The sequence below is a fragment of the Hemibagrus wyckioides genome, linkage group LG02, assembly GCF_019097595.1.
Source record: "Hemibagrus wyckioides isolate EC202008001 linkage group LG02, SWU_Hwy_1.0, whole genome shotgun sequence".
NCBI lineage: Eukaryota > Metazoa > Chordata > Actinopteri > Siluriformes > Bagridae > Hemibagrus > Hemibagrus wyckioides.
Window position 1 is genome coordinate 16,169,823 of NC_080711.1, and position 20,185 is coordinate 16,190,007.

The window sequence follows — 20,185 nt, forward strand, 5'->3', positions numbered from 1 at the left end:
ATTCTAAAAATCAAATAGGTGAATGAGGTTTGTGTACGCTTAAGAATATAAAAAAAAAAAAATAAACAGTAATGGAAATAGCAGACTTGCCTAGGCTCTCAGCTTTCATGGCAGTGCTGACTCAGACCTACTTACTTTACTGCTTCAGCCAAGTCCACGCTTAAAAAAATGGAGACTGGATACTGAATTAATAAAGTATTTCATGACTAACATCACAAACAAGATTTATAATAATTTCTTAAAAAAAACAAAAAAAACAAAAACAAAATCAAAAGCAAAAATGTTCTTTGATGTGCTAGTCCATTTTCTTTTAAACATTATGTTGCATCAAGTTCATATGCATATGCAAAATAGACACTGACTCACCCCAGCAGGTTTCTAACGCTTGGTCAGTTTGAATGAGAGCACCATGGGGAGGAAAAGACAGAATAACAAAAAACAGAAAACAAAAAAGTGATGGGGGGGGGAGAAAAACCTCTAGAAAAACAACAAAAACAAATCAAGGTTGAGATGTGCCCTCTAGTCCTGTTTTCACAGATCTGTTCATTTCACCTTCTCCCTTTTTTCAGCGGTGTAGAAAGTGGCAGAAGAGGCAGAAAGCAGTCGTGCACTTCTTCCTCTCCTCCGCTTTTCTCACATCAAGTAACGGTTAGCTCAGTGCTGGTTTGAATGTGTTGCATGATTCTGTTTTTTTTGTTGTTTTTTTTTGTCTCTTTTGCTTTGGTCCCTATGTGGGAAGGAAGCGATGGGTAGTCACAGTTTCAGGTAGGCTTGTGTTAATTGTGTCCTCTGCTGCAGGTGTCATCTCCCTCTCAGCCACTTTCACTGGATGAACGAAGCACTCCATATTCAGCAGATCGGTGTGTTAAAGCTACTCGTATTCAAGGAACTGCTTATGGTAGAATAACAAATACCTGTAGTAGAGAGAAATGCAGACTTAATAAACTCCATATAGCATCCTCACTGAAACGTCTTTTCACTTGGACAAATCTGTTGTAAGACACTGACTATATTTCGCAGATTACTGAATGCTTTGGCATGTAAATCAAAAACAAAAGTGTGCAGTTTGTAGTGGATGCCTATTCTGGAGGGTATATAATAGGCGTATTTGCCTATCATCACATTCTGGAGGGTGCTATTTAATAAATTAATCACAGCATTAGCCCTGGCTACCATTTAAAAATACCATTCTTCATCATAAGGAAGCGAAATACACTGATATTACAAAAATAATATACAATATGTATGTATAAATATTACAGAAATAATCAAGATATTTGGGCTATCCTTGAGTTTAACGGTAAATGTAGCTTGTACACTATGTAGTAAAGTTAAAAAATAGCAAAGACAGTAAGCCCTAGAGAACGTTGTTAAAAGTAGGAATATAATGTGCAAACTAGTTGGATCAAAGCACAAATAGCAGATAGCGGTCTTCCTTGAAAGGACGATACTACAGCAGAATCTTGGAGGCTTTCTAGGTTGATCATGACCTGGAGGTTGAACTGTCATGTTCAAATTTGGCCTCAGTAGGATTCCTCTAAAGAATGTATTCTGAAGCAAGCAAAGGTGAGGTTGAACATCAGTCCCATGCACGCCTCCTCAATACTCCAATAAAGCAAGGAAAATGTTATAAACATAAAATACACCTTTTCTCTGTGTAGCTGTGGCCTGGATTATGGAACTGGCTTTATATCAGACTAACACACTAACCAAGTTGTTTGCTTTCTTAGAAGACACTAGGCAGTTACAAGCTAGAAAGCATATGTGCGGTTGCTAGTTCTACATGATATGGCTAAAAGTATGTGGAAGCTTAACCATGACCACTATATATGGCCTTTCCCAAACTTTTCCCACAAAGTTGGGGGACCAACTCCAAATACCATGCCTTTGGAATTGGATCTTCAACAAGCACATATGGGTCCAAATACTTTTACATTAGGTTCCTTTTGTTCTTATTAGAATCTCAACACACCCTTCACTGTCCAGTACGTCCTTAATGCTGGCCTTGGTAATGATGGCATCATCACATTTAAACCATTGGTCCTTGTGCTGGCGGATGAAACTGGTGTAGTGGCCACTTTCTAATGTACCCTGGTGATTCACTACAGCAAACAGCGAGTATCTGGGGGAAAAACACAAACAAATGCTTTATTACACATTCAGACACAAACATACATGCATATAAAAGCAGGGGAATTATCAAAACAGGTGGACACTAGTAGCCACTCAGCAGATAAGGTTCTGTGCTAACGACTAGAAGCTGTTTTAAAACTGAATTAAATCAATATTTGGTGTGACCACCCTATGCCTGCAAAACAGTAATATTCTTCAAGGTACACTTGCACACAGTTTTTAAAGGAACTCAAAACTCAGAAATGCAGCCAAAAATGTGCAAGGAACCTCCACCATGCTTCACTGTTGCCTGCAGACACTCATTATTGTACTGTTCTCCAGCCCTTTGGCAAACAACCTGCCTCTTGCTACAGCCAGATATTTCAAATTTTCACTCATCAGTCCAGAGCACCTGCTAACATTTTTCTGCACCACAGTTCCTAAGTGTTTGTGCATTGTTGAGTCGCTTAGCCTCGTTTCCACGCCAGAGGTATGTTTTTTGGCTGCAATTCTTCCATGAAGACCACTTCTGGCCAGACTTCTCCAGACAACAGATGGGTGTACTTGGGTCCCATTGGTTTCCACCAATTCTTTGCTGAGGGCACTGCAAGACATCTTCCAGTGTTGAAGGGAAGTAAGCATGATGTGTCTTTCATCTGCTGCATTAAGTTTCCTTAGTTGACCACTGCATCTATGATACTCAACATTGTCTGTTTCTTTGTGCTTCTTCAAAATAGCTTGAACAGCACATCTTGAAACCCCAGTCTGTTTTGAAATCTTTACCTGGGAGAGACCTTGATGATGCAGTATAACTACCTTGTGTCTTGCTGCTGTGCTCAGTCTTGCCATAGTGTATGGCCTGTGACGTGGTGTATGGCCTTGTCTTCCACAGCCAATAACAATAACTGTGTTTCCACCTACATATTAAACTGATGATCATTAGCACGTGCTGTTAAGAATTAATGCTGGATTGAAGCCAAAGGGTAGTTGATTTAGATTTTTCTTCTGTTCACTTTGTTTATTTATTTTTTTTTAGGAATTTACAAAATCAAACAATTAAAATACATATTTGTAAAAGCATTCTTACTTTACCGGATTTCTTCACACCTGCCTAAAACCTTTACACAACACTGTACATGCACAGCAAAGCTAGCTAGATATATTCTTAAAAATCAGAAAAAGCAGGCAATTGTGGCTTTGTTCAGTTCTCCCAACCCCTATTTTATTTACTCAATTATCAGCAAAAACGGAAAACTAAGCTTTCATATGGAGACTTGATTATAAATATATTTGCCACGATAAATAAAGTGTGTGTAAGACATAATATAAATGTAAACAATAATTAAAGCATGTTACTTACTTATTGTCGTTGTTTAATACGTCTACTGATTGCTGGTACTGGCCATTTACTCTGCTCTCTTTACTGTCAAACAACAAACAAACAAACAGTGAATCAATAGTCATCTCTCCCTCTATCACCCTCACTCACTGTTATTTTAGTCTAAAATATATGCTTCTCTTTTGAGAGTTTTATGTTCTTCAATCAAAGCCTAGTTTTCCCTTTTAAATTACAAGTCAAAGTAAAGAACGATTGCTAAAAACTAAGACTATGCTGTCCCCTAATGTCATAATTAGACACAGGCACACACTTTCTGCAATAAAGTACTACTTTTCCACACAAAGTGACAAAACTTAAATAAAGCTGTTTTGGAGTCAGAAAATCTTTAAATGATTTTAAAAAGTGCGCATAAACATAAATCAAATCTGAATTAACATGTAGAGAAAAATAAGTGGTATGCATTACTGGAAGATCATACAGTAAACAATTTGCTAATTCTGTTATCTTTTACAATAAGCATTTTAGAATGTGATGTTGCTGCCAGAGACTTCATACTGAAATAGTCAAAAGTGAAGGGGAAAAAGTATCTGACTCAGTCATATGTGGGAGGACAATGACTGGCTATTTAGCAAAGCTTTTGGAAATAAATCTTGGTTTTAATGGGGAAAGATATGAGAATATGAGTGGTAATGTAATGATACATTACATTACGTTGCCTTGTACCCACATGTGCAGTGACAAAGTTGAATCTAATCTAATCTAATACAAGTGCTTTATTACTGAACAGAGCAATTATGTTTGAATCTGTTAATGTGTGAATAAAAGTGTACATCCACACTAGTGAACACTCAAAGTGACACAAGCATCTTTTCTATGTTGCCTATAAAAGGTATTTGTTGTGTTACATAGTGATGACAAAATGAGTGCCAAGGTATTGGATCTGGCAATACCATTTAATAAGTCACCTAAAATTCATGTTTTGGGAAGCAGATGAGGGTCAAATGAAAAAAACTGAGTGCAACATAAATTTAGAACCTAGCACTGAAACACTACATTTCATTTAATTGAATGTAATGGAGACCATGTAGAAATGACATACTTTTATGATGCATATTTGCAAAAAAAAAAAAAAATGCATTGCAAAATAAGAAAGGTTTATTTGACTCATAATAAATATGAAAAATAAGAAAAGATAAAAACTTTTAATGTTTCAAGGTAAAGTAAGTAATTACATTAAATACATTTTCATTATCTGAATAGGCTGTACAGACGATCGACCCATGTACCTGCGTAACACCTGAACACCTCTGAACTTTTCCTCTATAAATACTGACTATCTCCATAATGCATTGTTAACCAGGCTGGCTAAGCAGCATGTGGCGATCACTACAATGCTGACCTGTCAGTAACATATTGCATATTATTGTATTAAACATTATTAGTAAATATTTATTAGTATTTCACTATTTAATAATCATCATCATAATTATAAATAAACATCATCGTCATTATTATTATTATTATTATTATTATTATTATATTATAATAAAATATATTATATTATAATCATTATATATCACAATTATACCACTCTGCTTAAACCATTCTCATTTTCCTGCTATTTTTACCTCTACTGTAAATTACAACAGGGTCTACCAATTTATACTTAAGATCCAATACTATTGTATTAGGCTGCTCAATGTGTTAAGTGTGTTGTCTGAGATCTGTACATTGTGAACAGTGTTGACTGTATCGTCCTGTGACTAAACAGCAAAAAAAAAAAAATATTCCAAACACATGTAAACGTATATGGTGAAAAGAATGATTCCCATTTGTTATAATACCAATTCAAATAGCCAGGAACTCTCAACAGTAGTACATGCATATGTATGAGTGGTGAAGAGCTCACCTGGAGGCCATGAAAGGTGTCATGTCCAGCTCTAAGGGAAACGATACATAGGTAGTGATCTTTCTACGCAACTTGGCTGAATGCTCAAAGCGCTGGTACAGCAAAGATGAACAAATCAGGGAACAAGAAAAAGAGAAGCAGAAGGGTGTGGGAGTGAGAAGGAGCAGAAGGAGAGATATGAAGTGTTAATGCAAAATAAATGTAGCCCAGAACATTTTTAGTCCAAATCTCTTGATTAAAAAAATGGTTGTTCTAAGGATATCTAGAAATAAACATTATACATTATATACTTTCAAAAGACCTTACATTTTTAAATATTTGTATATGATTTCTACTTAGTAAGTGACTTTCTGGGCTGGCCAAATAATATCAAAAAAATTTAGTTTGACTCCCATCATAGTTTACTTCTGGTTACATTTTATAATTTAAAAAATATTCCAGTGTTCCATCATTACATACTGTGTTTAATGTTATGCTGGTGTTGATAAATTGATAAATCCATTATTGTACTAGAGCATCATTTTCAAAACAACCAGCCACATTTTAAATGACAATTCTTTAAATTTGTTTGGGATAAACAGAGCAAATTCAACATTTATATCAATAATCATATTAGCTTTCCTACGTAAATACTTAATGAAATACTTGGATTGCTGCTGCAATATGTTTTTTTTTTTAACCATTGTCACCTTTAAAAAATGTGGTGGCTATTATCATACCATTTTTTATATTGTTTCAACTGGAATTCAAAATATATACTTAATCACTAATGAAATATTATAATATTTTTGCAGCTGGTTAAAATAGGGATAACATTTCATGATGCTTGATTATGTTTGCCTGGTAGTTTTAGTTTACCCAATTAAATCTAAATCAAAACCATAAATAAAAAGATTGGCATACTTTTTAATAGTAAAAAAAAAAAAAAATCAAATTAATTGCTAATATATAGACCTGCACATTTTTTTCAGCGCTGAATTTCAATGTTTTTAAATTCATGCCATTCTTCTTGTACAAATACATTGCGGCTGTTGCATATGGTATTATATAGTAATAAAATACAGAACTCTTGGTATGTTGTACTTTATGGTAGTCTTACATACCAGACCATCAGGATGATGGCAAAAGTTCTAGACTGCATAGCAACTTTTGTTGGCTAAGGACCGCCCAAGAGGGTGTCTAACTGACGTAAAACAATTCAATTTGTTCAGCATCATTTTAAGGCGCATGGAAAGTCATTGTCCCTACAAAAACAGACCAGTGCTGATCCTCATAAGCACTTCCTTCGTCCATGAGGGAATTAGAGTGTCACAATGGTTTCGCTTCCAGGTGGAAAGTTAAAAAAAACATGCAAAATTCTCCAATTTTGCGGTCCATATGCATCAGATGATCAGCCAACATTTCATGGGCATGTCATCTGAGGCTTAGACCAGTTCCACAGTGTTTTTACAACCACTGTTGATATTTATGACTGTTAATTAAACTTACCTTAAGATGAAAACATGCGACTATAGGAAGCTTCTTCATTGTCAGCTGTTTGGTGGACTCCTGATAGCTATGACAACCTCCGCATTTAATTTTGGCACTGCTACCTAGATGCTCAGGCCGAGTGAATCTGCAGAGGAGAGGGTGAACAAGAGAGAGAGATAGAGAAATGTAAGGAAGACATGTCTACAATGTATTCAATCCATGTCCCAGTGCAGACAATTCAATTAAAGTGTTGCCTTATAAGCCTATATAGTGACTGCAATCCATCCAACTCCAATTCAAGTTCCTCTGGCACAATGGCACGCGGCAATTTTCTAACAAAAACAACACCCATATTAAAAAACAAACAAACAAAAACAAACAAGTCAGTGTGTATTCCAGTTGAATACAGTGTGGCAGCTGTATTCATGCCATAAATCACTTAAAAACACAAAATAAGACAGTGGGAGAGACAGTGGGAGATTTGTGTTTGTTCCGAATATCCACAAGTCATTATTCATTACACAGTTCAATCACTGTTGTTATTCAATTATTATTGTATTTTTCTCCACAGTTACTAGGTACACAAACATACATTTGTATTCAAACAAACATTCAGTTCTCCACAATGAACAGCACAAAGTGCCCTAAATCAGTGCTTGTGAGCAGAGCTCTGGAGGGATTCAATTATAAATTATACAGGTATATATGATTTACAATTGCCATGCTAATCTTAGCTAAATTAAATTACATTAAAAGGACAAAATAAAATAAAACAAAACACTTTAATGTTACATTATTTCTTATGCACTGCTACCATCTAGTGGTACGTATATTACATACATACACTGTACACAGATGTGACTTTTATGAATTATTAAATTCAGCTATGTTTGGTTAAAATGCATTGCACTGTATGTGCTGTGTATCATTGTGTATGTAAATAAATAAAATTTTAATTTTGAAAAATAAAGTTCCTAAAGGTGCAAGTGTCCTTTAGAATAAAGCTCTTCAATTGTTTCAAATAGAAAAAAGCAAACAAAATAATCTGGGACACATTTTTTAATTAAATCCCTCATCGATTTTGACCTTTATATAATGCCAATGCTAAGCTAATGCAAGTTAAAGGGTGAATTGGATTTCTACACAACATTTTTTCAACTATTCCATTGTATCTCCAGGTAGAACAAATCAGCTAGGTTAAGAAAAGTAAAGAAATTATTTTAAACTTCAAAAATTTCCTTAGACTATTAAAACCTACAGAATGTTTAAAAAAAAAAAAAAACAACAACAACAACTTATTGCATTTACATTGACAGCATTTGGCAGTCGCCCTTATAGACGTCTCCATCAACGAATACTAGGTTCACTAGGTCATAGACCAAGGCTAAGATGAATCTTGGGTGTAGCACCCGAGCAGGAAAAAGAAGTGCTAGTTTAAGTATTTCAGGAAGACCTAGGTCTTCAACCATCATATGAAGACAGACAGTTGTTCTGGCATCTAAGGGAAGTTCATTCCACCACCTGAGTGGCAGAACAGAGTATGCATACTTACTTATGCACCAATTGAGCGGTGTTAGATGGTCTGTGAGAGCCTGGTGCAATGTAAGGAGTGAATATTATCTCATATTTAGCTATTTATTTAAACGATACGAATTATTGTCTGCAGTTTTTGAGGTGATATATGTATATAACGTTTATAAGCCAGCTACACTCACAGAGCACTTTATTAGAACACTGTACTAATATTGGGTAGAGCCTCCTTTTGCTCTCAAAACAGCCTTTATGACAAAAGATTTTGGAAAAAAAATCCACTAAGATTCTGGTCCATGATGACATTATAGCATTACATTATTCCTGCAAATCTTTCAGGTGCTTTCATGCTCTGAATCTCCTGTTCTACCACATCCCACAGGAGTTTCATTGGATTCAGATCACTCAGATTGAGTGGGAAGGCCACTGAAGAACACTCAACACTTGTTCATGAAGCAAGTTTGAGAAGACTTTTGCCTTGTGAAATGGTGCATCATCATGCTGTATGTAGACATTAAAAGATAGGTCAATTGCGGCCATGAAGGGATGCTACAGTAGATGGTCAGCGACAACACAGTCTGTCAGTCTAGCATTCAAGAAGCGATTTATTGGTATGAACAGGCTCTAAGTGTGGACACCGCCACCAGCTTTGACTGTTGACACAAGGCAGGTTGGGTCCATGGATTCATGCTGTTGGTGCCAAATTCTGACACTACCATGTGTGTGCCTCAGCAAAAATCAAGATTCATCAGACCACAGTCAAAATCACAGAGATAACATTTTTCCCCATTCTGACAGTTGATGTGAATATTATCCAAAGCTGCTGGGCTGTATCTGCCACAGGTGTAGGTGTACAGGTGTTCCGAATAAAGTGTTCAGTGAATGAATATGTTGGAACACTGGTCTGTGTATATTTACATGTGTCAACTAACTTATCCAGGGGCAGAATTAATCACCATCACACACCCACTATGTTTTGTCCTACACATAGGACTGAATGAGATGGCCTCAATGTGAACCTACCGACGCAGGCAGTCTGTGAGTGTGGTGGAGCCAGTCATGTGACCCTCTCCATTAACCACAGCACTGTCACCTCCTGGACTCAAGGGCCAGAATGGTGTGGATGAGCCAGGCAGGTCCAGACTGATGTCCCAGAATGGATCTATCGTAGTGGAAACACCACTGCAATAAAACAGAAACAAGTGGTTAGAGACTGTGTGTTTGTACATATGCACATATATTAGATAAGCACCAATATACAGTTATATCATGATTGGCATCAGGCACACTACAAAATGCAGCCCTTGTTCCATTTGTTTATGAAGCAGCATCTGAACAGTTCCACTTGTGAGTAAAGTCTCTTATTTTGTCCATATTCCAAATCAACACTGAATGTGTCAATTCTAATCCTGTTTTATGACACAGAACACTATGCTTATGGAGCTTTAGGGTTTCAATGCATCTTTTCAGTTAATGCAACACAACAAAGCAGGTACAAATACACATGGAGACATAATTTTAATTCAGTATAGTAAAAGGTATATAGCTAATATGATATTATATGTAGCACTTAATCAATTAGTAATGTCTGTCCCTTATTACTGCCATTATTATGTGCCATCATATTTGTGAATACATGGACTCCACCTAAGTCTTGTGCAGTTTAGTTAAATGCCATAAACTCGCAGGACCGGGAAGTTGGCCAAGACTGACATTGTAAAGGCATTCCTTTCTGCCTAGGAGCTACCTATTTTTCTGTATAAGACAATGAATTATATGCATTAATATAAACAAGCATATAATAAACTAAGAGCACATCCAAACAACATGCAGTTTGATTTGCTATGCTACTATACTCCTAAGTATGAATGAGAGTGTGAATTTGTGAGCTGGTGTCCCATTCAGAGTTTATTCTTGCCTCTCACCCAGTGATCCCATGACAGGCTCTAAAGCCTTTGTGATCCTGACCAGGCAAGTTTCTGAGAATAAGTGCACAAATGAATAATAAGCTGAGAACTTGTGGGTTAATCCAATAAAACAAAAATAATGCAGATCTGCCAAAGTGGACAATTAACTCAGAGCCTGTGCAAAAGCACAAAAAGCACTAGGATTAAATATGATTTAGTACAAAAACAAACGCTCACTGTTTCACATTAAATATTTAAATCAGTCCTCTTGAGTAAGAAAGGAAACAAAAGAGGCAAAGGATCATCAAAATAAGCAATAATGAGCAATCATTAGTGTAATTTAAATAAATGCCCAGGAAGAGGCACTACAGTACAGGAGAGGGAGGGAATGACTCACAGAGACAGCTAGAGTAAAATGTGTGCATACAATAGGGTGGGTACTGGTAGACTGAGCTTCACGGTGTATATTCTTTTGGGTTCTACATGCATGAAAGACAAATGCACAAAGACACAGGGGCACACACAGTTGGACCTTACTGGCAAACTTGACAGGTCACATCTGACTGTAGACCACCAGTGAAAATTTGGTCAATGATGCAGTTACAGTGATTCGGATTGTTGGCTTTCTTCCCGTTGTCATCATCTGAAGGAAAGAGAGAGCAGAAAGACCTTTTCAGCATTTCTGTTATCCTTAACTTTATTTTATCATTAACTTTTGTTTTATTGTTTCTTTTCTGCACTGCAATGTAAACCTCATTTCAAATTTCACCTTCTAAATGCAATCTACTTTTATCAGTCTGCATTGTTAAAATGGTAACTATTTATTTATTTATTATTACTTTATTTATTACTTATTCTCTTTTCTGACTTTGCAGCCCAAAGGTGTGAAATGCATAAATGTTCTTTCAGTCATCTGAATGAGACTACTGCAATGTTAAATTCTATATGCATGTGTGCGTGTATCACCTTTGCAGTGGCGGTGCAGCACATCCAGGGCAGCAATGAGGAATTCATGTGCATCCTGCTGCTCGTAGCCAGCCAGATGACGCGCATGTGTCCACACCAGGTGCAGCAGCCGGAATGGGATATGGGGAGACCGGTGGCCTGAATAGAACTTAAGAGAGACAGAGACCAATGCATAAAGACATAGCAAGAGATAAATTGATTAGGGGAGAGAGGGAGAGAGAGAGGGGGAGAGAGAGAGAGAGAACACAGAATTTCTAACCCTTAATCGATTGTGAGTCTAGTAGCAGACCAGATTTCAACAAGTTTAGAAGAAAATATATTCACACCGTCCCTGTGGTCTTCATCTTTCCATTTCACTCTGTGTTCTCTATCTTTTCATCCATGTTGAAATAGAGTTATTTTTTCTTCTTGTCTCTTGGCAGTATTCACACATTTCACAACTATTTAATGCACTAAACATGTGTGGAATAAGAAAGAGTGTGTGGAGTCGTGGCCATCTGGACCACCTGTTTATGTTAGGATTGCCACATTAATGATGTCACATTGCTCCCCACTTTTCCAAATTCTATCAATGTAAAGAATGTTATGTAAGGGAGGGGTGGGGTAGGTGACTGATTTGTTTTCAGCATCTCAAAAAATTTTATATCCTTAAACAGTAATATGAACAGTGACAGAAACTTCAAAAACATTTACACCCATAAACTCATGCTTGCCATGACAACCAGACCTGGACACCCACACTCAACTGCAGCATTTAACTGAAGGCTGTAACTCATACTTTCCAAACCAACTGCTTACTTTAAATCAGTCAACACAGATTATTAGCTTGTTATATCTATATATAAGTACAACGATCTATAAATCTATACAACACTGACTATATAGTTTTGAGGTATATATAGCATGTTATTTTGAAGATACACATACATCATTCGTCACAGATAGCTGCCTAGCTTGTTACCAACAAAGATGAACATTAAGGCATTAATGTTTTCCCAGCATTGTAGCTTGAATACAGGTCGAAAATGTAATGTTCTTCCAAGGTAAGTTAAATGCAGCATATCCCTTACACCCATTAGGCTCACCTCTTGAAAGAGCTGAGACATCTCACACACCAGGCAGGAGTTGGCCTGCATCTCACACTTGTGCCTGTCTGACAGGAAGAAGTCACGCAACAGCGGTGTGTGTGTAAGTGCCTGCACAATGCAGTTCATGAAGCATGTGTTGCCCAAGTTGATCAAGCCTCGCAAACCTGAAGAGAACATGTGTGCACAACAGTCAGACCGCAAAAAGGATTATAATTAACAGGCATTTGGTACTACATGAATACAAACTGAGTGTGATGACCCAAGGAGCATGGGGGGGGGGATCCTATGATGCATTGACAATACACTCTTCCCTTACATCAAAGCAGATGTAATGACTCTTGTTGGCCGAGACACACACACACACAATCTCTGACTACAGGTACATGTCATAATCTTTCTCTCACACACCAATTACCTGTACCTGCCCCCTCTGGTTTACTAATCACACTGTGGGAATTTGTAAATTGACTTGGAATGGGTGTGATGGAGAGATGATGAATGAATCAGTGCTGTGTTTAAGATGAGCCAGCCTGTGAGAAACTGCTTTGTTTGTGTGCGATTGTGTGTGTGACGGCGTGTGTGTGTGTTGTGCAAGTGGTTCTTCCCAAAATTTTATCACCAATGTTGGACACACAATTTTACAGAATGTAGTATTATAATTTTCCTTCACTGGTAGTAAGGGGCCCAAACATATTTAAGCATGACAATGCCCACAGTGAGATCCATTGGCGCATGGCTTGCCATGGTTGGAGTAAGTACTTGAGTAACCTGTGACAGAGACCTGCATTCAATCCCACTGAACACATTTGGGATGAACTGGAATCCAGGCCTCCACACTCCTAATCAGTGCCTGACCTCACTAAACCTCTTGTGGCTGACTGAGCAAATCTCACACTCTAGTGGAAAGACTTCCCAGAAGAGTAGAGGTTAATATAACAGCAAAGGGGGACTAAAATGCTATTTCCAATGTATGGGTCATGTATGGGTTTGACGGGCAGGTAGTGCAAACTCTAGTGAGAGCGACATGCAATAGTCTGTGTTTGGCTTAAGACTATTTATTTTCTAAAAGGGAAATAATGTTTAGTTCACAAAAAACCCAGCTAAAATATGAATGCTCATAAAAGAAGAAACATGACAGAGGAATAAAACGTCTGTCCAAGACAAATTTATTTATTTTAATAATATTAAGTAATAGGTGACCAGGTTGTACTTTTTAGACAAAATATCGCTGGAGCCTTACAAAGTTTGAATAAGTGTATATAAAGTAATTTATTGCTTACTTTATTTTCTGTTTTTTTTTTTTTTTTTTAAAGTATGTAATCAGTACCCTATGTAAATGAACAAACATGTGGAAATGTGTTTTTTTTTCTATACATACACAACCTCCCTAAAACTACATACTATTTCACTGTTGCATGGATCTTAGGATAAAATTAAATTATTTAAAATTAAAATTAATTAAAATGCAAAGAAGGAATATCACAGACATTTTGACAGCTGGTATCTGATTACAAACTGAGCTGATCAGGCTTATGTCCTTTTTTAAGGCACATAGCTATCCAACAGCTTGATTGAAGCAAGACATTCACTATATGAGAAAATCACATTTAAGACTTTTCCAGATGGGAATAAATTTGTTTGTTTTACAGGAGGTCCTCAATTTTTTTTTTTTTACACTGTCCTAATGTATGTGTTTAACTTCATCTTTATTACTGGCTGAATTTACCTACTGTTTTTGCTTTACTGTCTAATAATTTTAGCACCATCTGGATTCACATGTCCATGAGTCTCTATGCAGATGTCTCCTAACTGGGGAGGGGGGGAAAAAAAAAAAAAGAAAAAAAAAATATATGTTGCTACTTGCCGTATTTAGGTCAAATGTGTACATATTAATGACCCATCAGGAAAGCCAAAGTAAGGTTAAAAGGTAAATTAAAAATTAAACATTTCTATGTGATCAGTGTGGTAGAATATATTTATAATTTTTTTAAAGTTGAAGTTTGTTATATGCACAAAACCCAATTTTGTCTAAATATTTTGTCAATCTAAGATTTTAAGTCTTCTTTTGGTTTATTTGCCAGACTTCAGCCATAGCCTTGTCCACTGTAAACATGTAAAACCAAGGTAAATATCAGTGTCATTAAAACCTAGGGAAATAAACAAGAGACACGCAAACAGCAAAGTTTATTAAAAAAAAAAAGATTACATAGTTTCAGTATGATTTTTTTCTCTATAAAAGTGACAGTTTCCCTTTTCTTGGCTGATGAGATACAACCTAATGAATGCATACCACTCAAACACTGCTGGGGGGAAAAAAGCCAAATTAAGCATGGAAAAACAGGCTTGTCTTTACCTATGGTGCAGTTGGAAGTAATTTTCCTACGCTTTGGATTATGGCGTAGCAGCTCCAGTTCCCGCTTTGTGGGCTCCCATGTTGAATACTTTTCCCCTACACCTGAAGACAGAAAACACACAAGCAGTCAATCCACATCTACCACTGTACATTCGTATGCTGAAAGTATGTGACGTACATTCTGTACTATATAGCAAAGATTTGTGGACCCATGTTTGCTTTTCAAACATCCTGTTCCTGATTTAGTTCTACTAGACTTTAAAACATGGCTGTAGAGATGTGTGTTCATTTAGATCATTAGTGAGGTTAGACAATGATGTCAGGAAAGAAGGCCTGGCATTTCAGTTCATCCATCCAGAGGTGGTCGGTGGGGTTGAGGTCAGGGCTCTGTGCAGGGCACTAGAGCTCTTTTACACCATCATTGGCAAATCCAATCTTCATGGACCTTGTTTTGTGCAGAAAGGCATGGTCATGCAGGAACAGGTTTAATCCACTTATTTACAGTGAAGGGAAATTCCAGACATTCAAGAAAATTGTGAACTTCCATCTTTGTGAGGAAAGGCCACGTGTGTGATTGTCAGATATCCACAAACATTTGAAAATATAGTGCATGTTTTGTAGATGTTTAATGTTTTAAGACAGATCTGCCAAGTCAAAATCAAAGTTTCCTGTTTGTGAATTAAACACTAACCTTGAAGTTTCCAGGCTTTCCTCTGTTCTTCTCTGGCGATCTGTTCCATGTCTTTGTCGTATATGTAGTCTTGACAAACAAAGCAGTATATTCCACCATATAACAAGTCAATAGCTATAGCAGGGAGGAGAAAATAAAAAAGACAAATCATTTTTGACTGAACAATATCAGGATGGAACACTCTTTAGAACATTATTGTACCTCTGCCTGTCTACCCTAAGGAAGCTAAGAAAAATAATTTTTTTTAAAATTATAAACAGTGCTGATTTACTATTCACCTGTTACAACTAATGTTAAGCAGGTAAAACATAAGGGTATTGGTTATGGTGAATTACAGCACTACATGACAAGGTGTGCTTTACTGTTAGAAAAATCTTAAAAGGGAAAAAAAACAAAAAACAAACAAGCATAGATGAAACATCTGAGCAAAGAGCAAGCTCTAGCCAAAATGTGCAATTATCAGGGACAACAATAAAGACTGACCCCAATTCAACATTTAAGGGCACCATTAACACACATCAGTGTAGGAGTTTTCAGCAAAGAAGGGTTTCCAAATAACTTCTTCATAAGGTTAATCTTACAAAAATTTTTTAGACCAAACAGAAAACAATTTGAAATGAAATGATCTTTAAAAAAAAATAAGTTACAAGGGTACCAAAGCTACAAAGGCAACAGTTTTTAGTTATCGGTCAAACAGTTAAAAACGGCAAAGGTTTTACTCATGTACTTTCCCTACTACAGGTTTATTATTCCACCTGCAAGCAAGACGTGCTATACGATATGATGAACAGGATGACCAGCAGTGGCCTGATGGTGGCGCTACAGTGTAGGTATTCACGTTTTGTTTTGGCAAGTTCCATAATATACAACCTACTTTTGCAAACTAGTAGTATGACTTTTAACCAATCTTCACAAAGCTGGTATCTATTCTGTAGCAGGTGAACCTCTAATTATTTAAAACATGTTGACATTTGGAAACAATATATCCACATCAATCAATTCTAACCAGGCAGAGCATATTTTATGCAGAGGTGTTAGTCCTAAATGCATATTCATAATTAGGAAATGAGCATATTTCTTAAAAAAACTGATTCCTTGGCTCAACCCATACAAAAAGGCAATCATTTAGCCTAGCTAAAACATATGCTTGCAATCCAATCCTAGGATTTTTATGACTGTCAGAATACTAGATAATAATAGAAGGGGTAAAGATAAAGCTGACACGGCTATTTCTCAGAAAATGAGAAGTCTGACTGTGCTGAAATTTGGTGTGCTGCTTCAATGTAACTAATCTGAAACTTGCTTTTTAGCCACCACTAAAATACTTTTACTTTCAGCAGACATTACAGACAACTAGCATTGCACTACTGTCACAAAACTGCATAAGTATGATAATGTATTTGTTTAGTGTTAACTGCAAACTGGAAAAGACTAGCCACTACTTTGCTAAGACTGCTTGGACCCTGCAGATCTCTGCTTGTGGCTATATTTATTTTATTTATCATCAGCTTGATTTTGTGCCATACTGAAATTACAGACTTTTTATTTTCATAGCATCTTGTAATCACACATTAATTACGCTAACAGTTAAAATAAATAGTTGTAGTAAATGATTTAGGCAAACAGGTACAAAACCCTAATTAACGTGACTCATAATACTAAGAAGAAACAGCTTAGGGGGTTGTGTTTAATCCACCTTCACTTATCATTGTAACTGCTGTTGAAAGAACATTAAAGACACATGATCCCTAGTTAGCACTCTAAAATATCTTAATGGTTTACATTCATGAAGCGTCATACATGGTTAGATGTCGTGATATGCCAATGCCACTACATTTTAAGGAAAAAATCTTACTCTATGAATACAGCATTAAACCATTAGTGATGCTGTGCCAGTTGCATTTGTAAAAGAGGGTAGCTTATATATATATATATATATATATATATATATATATATATATATATATATATATATATATATATATATATATATATATATATATATATGTATATATATATATAGCTGTAGCTTATATATATATATATTCATTTTTCCTGACCAAATAATTTGATCTTTATATTACTGTTGTTACATGTTGTATGGCTTTTAATGCTGTTTTCTCAAAAATGTCTCTCAGAAGTCATGTTACCAGATTTCAGAATGATCATACTGTGTTGGGTGAAAGTGAAGTTGAAATTTACACTAACTACAATTATAAAGAGCCAAGAAGCAAAATCTGTTTACAGATCTGCACTTATTTGGATGTTTTATAGTCAAATCACAATGTTTTCCTATTAATGCTTGTTGCTGTCCTTCTACTGACGCTGACCATTACTGAGCTTTGATCATTTTCTTTACTGTACTTATATCCAAGATCACAATTTTCTTTGTCCTTTAATTAAAGATAAGTGCAAACGTGTGGGACTTTTTAAAGGCTGTGTTTAAAAATGAGGGCTTTGCTACCTATGCACAGTTGCCGTGACAACCTATTTATAGGTTCCTGATGCAGAACTGGTGAAGAAATGTGGGGGCGGAGGCAAGAAGTGTATGGGGGTGGGTGAATGATGCATTGTGTATTTACATTTCTGTGAATAAATGCTGCAGGTGTGAAAAGTCTAGCATAGCTAGCAATGTATTAACTCTTTGTTTCATTTCCATTGCAAGTTAAAAAGAAGAAATTTGTCAAGCCTTTAAGAAGGCTCAGTCTTATGAAACAGTGGTCATTTCACATTCTTTATGCTTATGAATGAAAGGGCTTAGGCTCTCAATTTTTAAACAAATAAAAAGTTGTCCTTGATGTGTGTCTAATATTTTCGGTATTAGTGCGTCACTAAGAATATTGTGTTTTAGTTTCCTAAAGGTCCATTAAAAGTGCCATAAAAATACTATTTCACTGTTGAAGAAAGTAAAATTAAAAGCCACTTTTAATATCAAAATATCAAGGCTGTCTAGGAAAAAGGAGACAGATAAACTGTGCAGAAATGTGAACCCAAGAGAACTGATGCAAGCTTAAAGGGTCACACAAAAGATTACATTATTTAATTTAAAAATGTTTATATTTTCTATAGTTGACTATATTTTCCTTACACTTTTTTAGCCTTGTGGTCTGTTCATTTCTTTAGCAAATGTTACACAACCCATTGTGTAGTTCAGAAAGGACAGTAAATCAGTTGTAACATTTATTTGAAGAGAGAGAGGAGAGAGAGAGAGAGAGAGAGAGAAGTTGTTCTTAATTACCACAAATGATGCTTGCATGGCAACTCAACACTTTCTAGGCATTTCAAACACTTGCAGAAATAAGACATTGTATACAATAAGCACACTTTCAGCGAATAAAAGAAATGATATGTTTATTAGTCAAATAATTGTAGATGTATGCAATGTGCCATGCCGGTACTGTGCATTAAATGGCAAAAACTGTAAACATGCTTCCGGGTTGATATATCAAGGCAGCACTTTCAGTTCCTACCAGAAGCAGTAGTGAGACTATATGATCTATGTGCCACGTTTGGCTTTTAGGAATTAAAAGAGGAGTTCTCTAGGAGCAATTCTCTCTCTCTCTCTCTCTCTCTCTCTCTCTCTCTCTCACACACACACACACACAACTGGCATGTATGCATGCTTGTGTGAGAGAGATCCATGTTGCCCCACAATGCTGATTATGCCAGTAAGGATAATAACAGCCTCTGTGTGCATGTGTCTCCACATGATGAGAGCCACAATGAGGAAAGTGAGTGGGAGAAGAAGAAAAACAAAATGTGGAAGAATAACCACATTAGACCAAGGATGGACTCATGTTTCAACTACTGGGATGATGCTTGCTATGACAGCAGCAGCAATTTAACTCTTTGCACTTTAAGTCAATTTACGCTATTGTCAACCATGAAATAAATGAGAAAAATAAAATAAAATAAAAATTTGAAAATCTTTGTATTTGGCCAGTTGCCCTGTTGGGCCAAAAACAACCATTGTCTGAAGCAGCAAGACTGCTAATTGCTTATTTCTGAGAGACCAAACTATAGACTACTAATCAAGAGAAATGGAAAAATTTTTTTTTCTTTAGCTCCATTGCCATATCAATTAGGTATGTCTTACCTAGGTTATGCCGTTTGGTTTTGGCGTGTTCGTGGATGTGTTTCTTGGAGAAGCAGCCGAAGAAGACACAGTATAGGCACGAATGCAGCCTGTTCAGGTGTGCACCACACATGTGACAGATACACGACTTTGCCTGGTGAAAAATAAGAGAAACAAGAGAAAACAAAAGAGATGGTAATGTGATTGAGCAATCATGATATATCAATCAGTATACACTCTTCAGAATATGGCAGTTATACCGTTAGGTGCCAGTGCTATATTTTATTATTCAGTGGTACATGTAACTCAATGCATATTACAAACAAACTATTAAATTATTTGGATGTTAAATCTTTTTTTTTTTTTTTTAAATATTGAATATAAAATACAGGTTTGAATGTTATAGCTTCACTTTTTTTTGCAAAATACCAATTATCTACTTAAGCTCTACCTGTAAAACCATACAGTTTGTATTCTCTGTATAAAATATAAACCTGTCTTATTTAACATATCCAGTCCTAAAAAGAAATTATAATCATAGCATTTTATGTATATAGAAACAATTCTATGTAGCCCATACTATTTCACAATTACTACACTGATGTTCACAGCTTTAAGTCCAAGCAGAGATTAAAAGAATTAAGTAAGTGTAGAACCATGTATGAGGGTGTTGAGAAAGACTCAGCAGGCAGCTGGAATTTTAGCCAAGCTCCAGGCTTGTGTTTATTCAGTCCACTTTCAAAAA

At 36.1% G+C, this 20,185-nt stretch overlaps 1 protein-coding gene across 1 annotated transcript in view; it reads right to left on the reverse strand.

The window, feature by feature from the left end:
• Positions 1-249: 249 nt before the first annotated feature.
• LOC131344420 (ubiquitin carboxyl-terminal hydrolase 22-like) overlaps positions 250-20,185 on the reverse strand; it is a 39,234-nt gene continuing 19,298 nt past the window's right edge. The window contains exons 2-13 of the mRNA XM_058376722.1: positions 19,462-19,594; positions 15,366-15,479; positions 14,675-14,776; positions 12,319-12,485; positions 11,234-11,381; positions 10,805-10,910; positions 9,384-9,542; positions 6,849-6,975; positions 5,361-5,452; positions 3,473-3,535; positions 1,973-2,122; positions 250-914 (exon numbers count right to left, since the gene is read on the reverse strand). Coding sequence (XP_058232705.1) covers positions 872-914; positions 1,973-2,122; positions 3,473-3,535; positions 5,361-5,452; positions 6,849-6,975; positions 9,384-9,542; positions 10,805-10,910; positions 11,234-11,381; positions 12,319-12,485; positions 14,675-14,776; positions 15,366-15,479; positions 19,462-19,594 — 1,404 coding nt within the window. The 3' untranslated portion in view covers positions 250-871. The remainder of the gene's footprint in view (positions 915-1,972; positions 2,123-3,472; positions 3,536-5,360; positions 5,453-6,848; positions 6,976-9,383; positions 9,543-10,804; positions 10,911-11,233; positions 11,382-12,318; positions 12,486-14,674; positions 14,777-15,365; positions 15,480-19,461; positions 19,595-20,185) is intronic.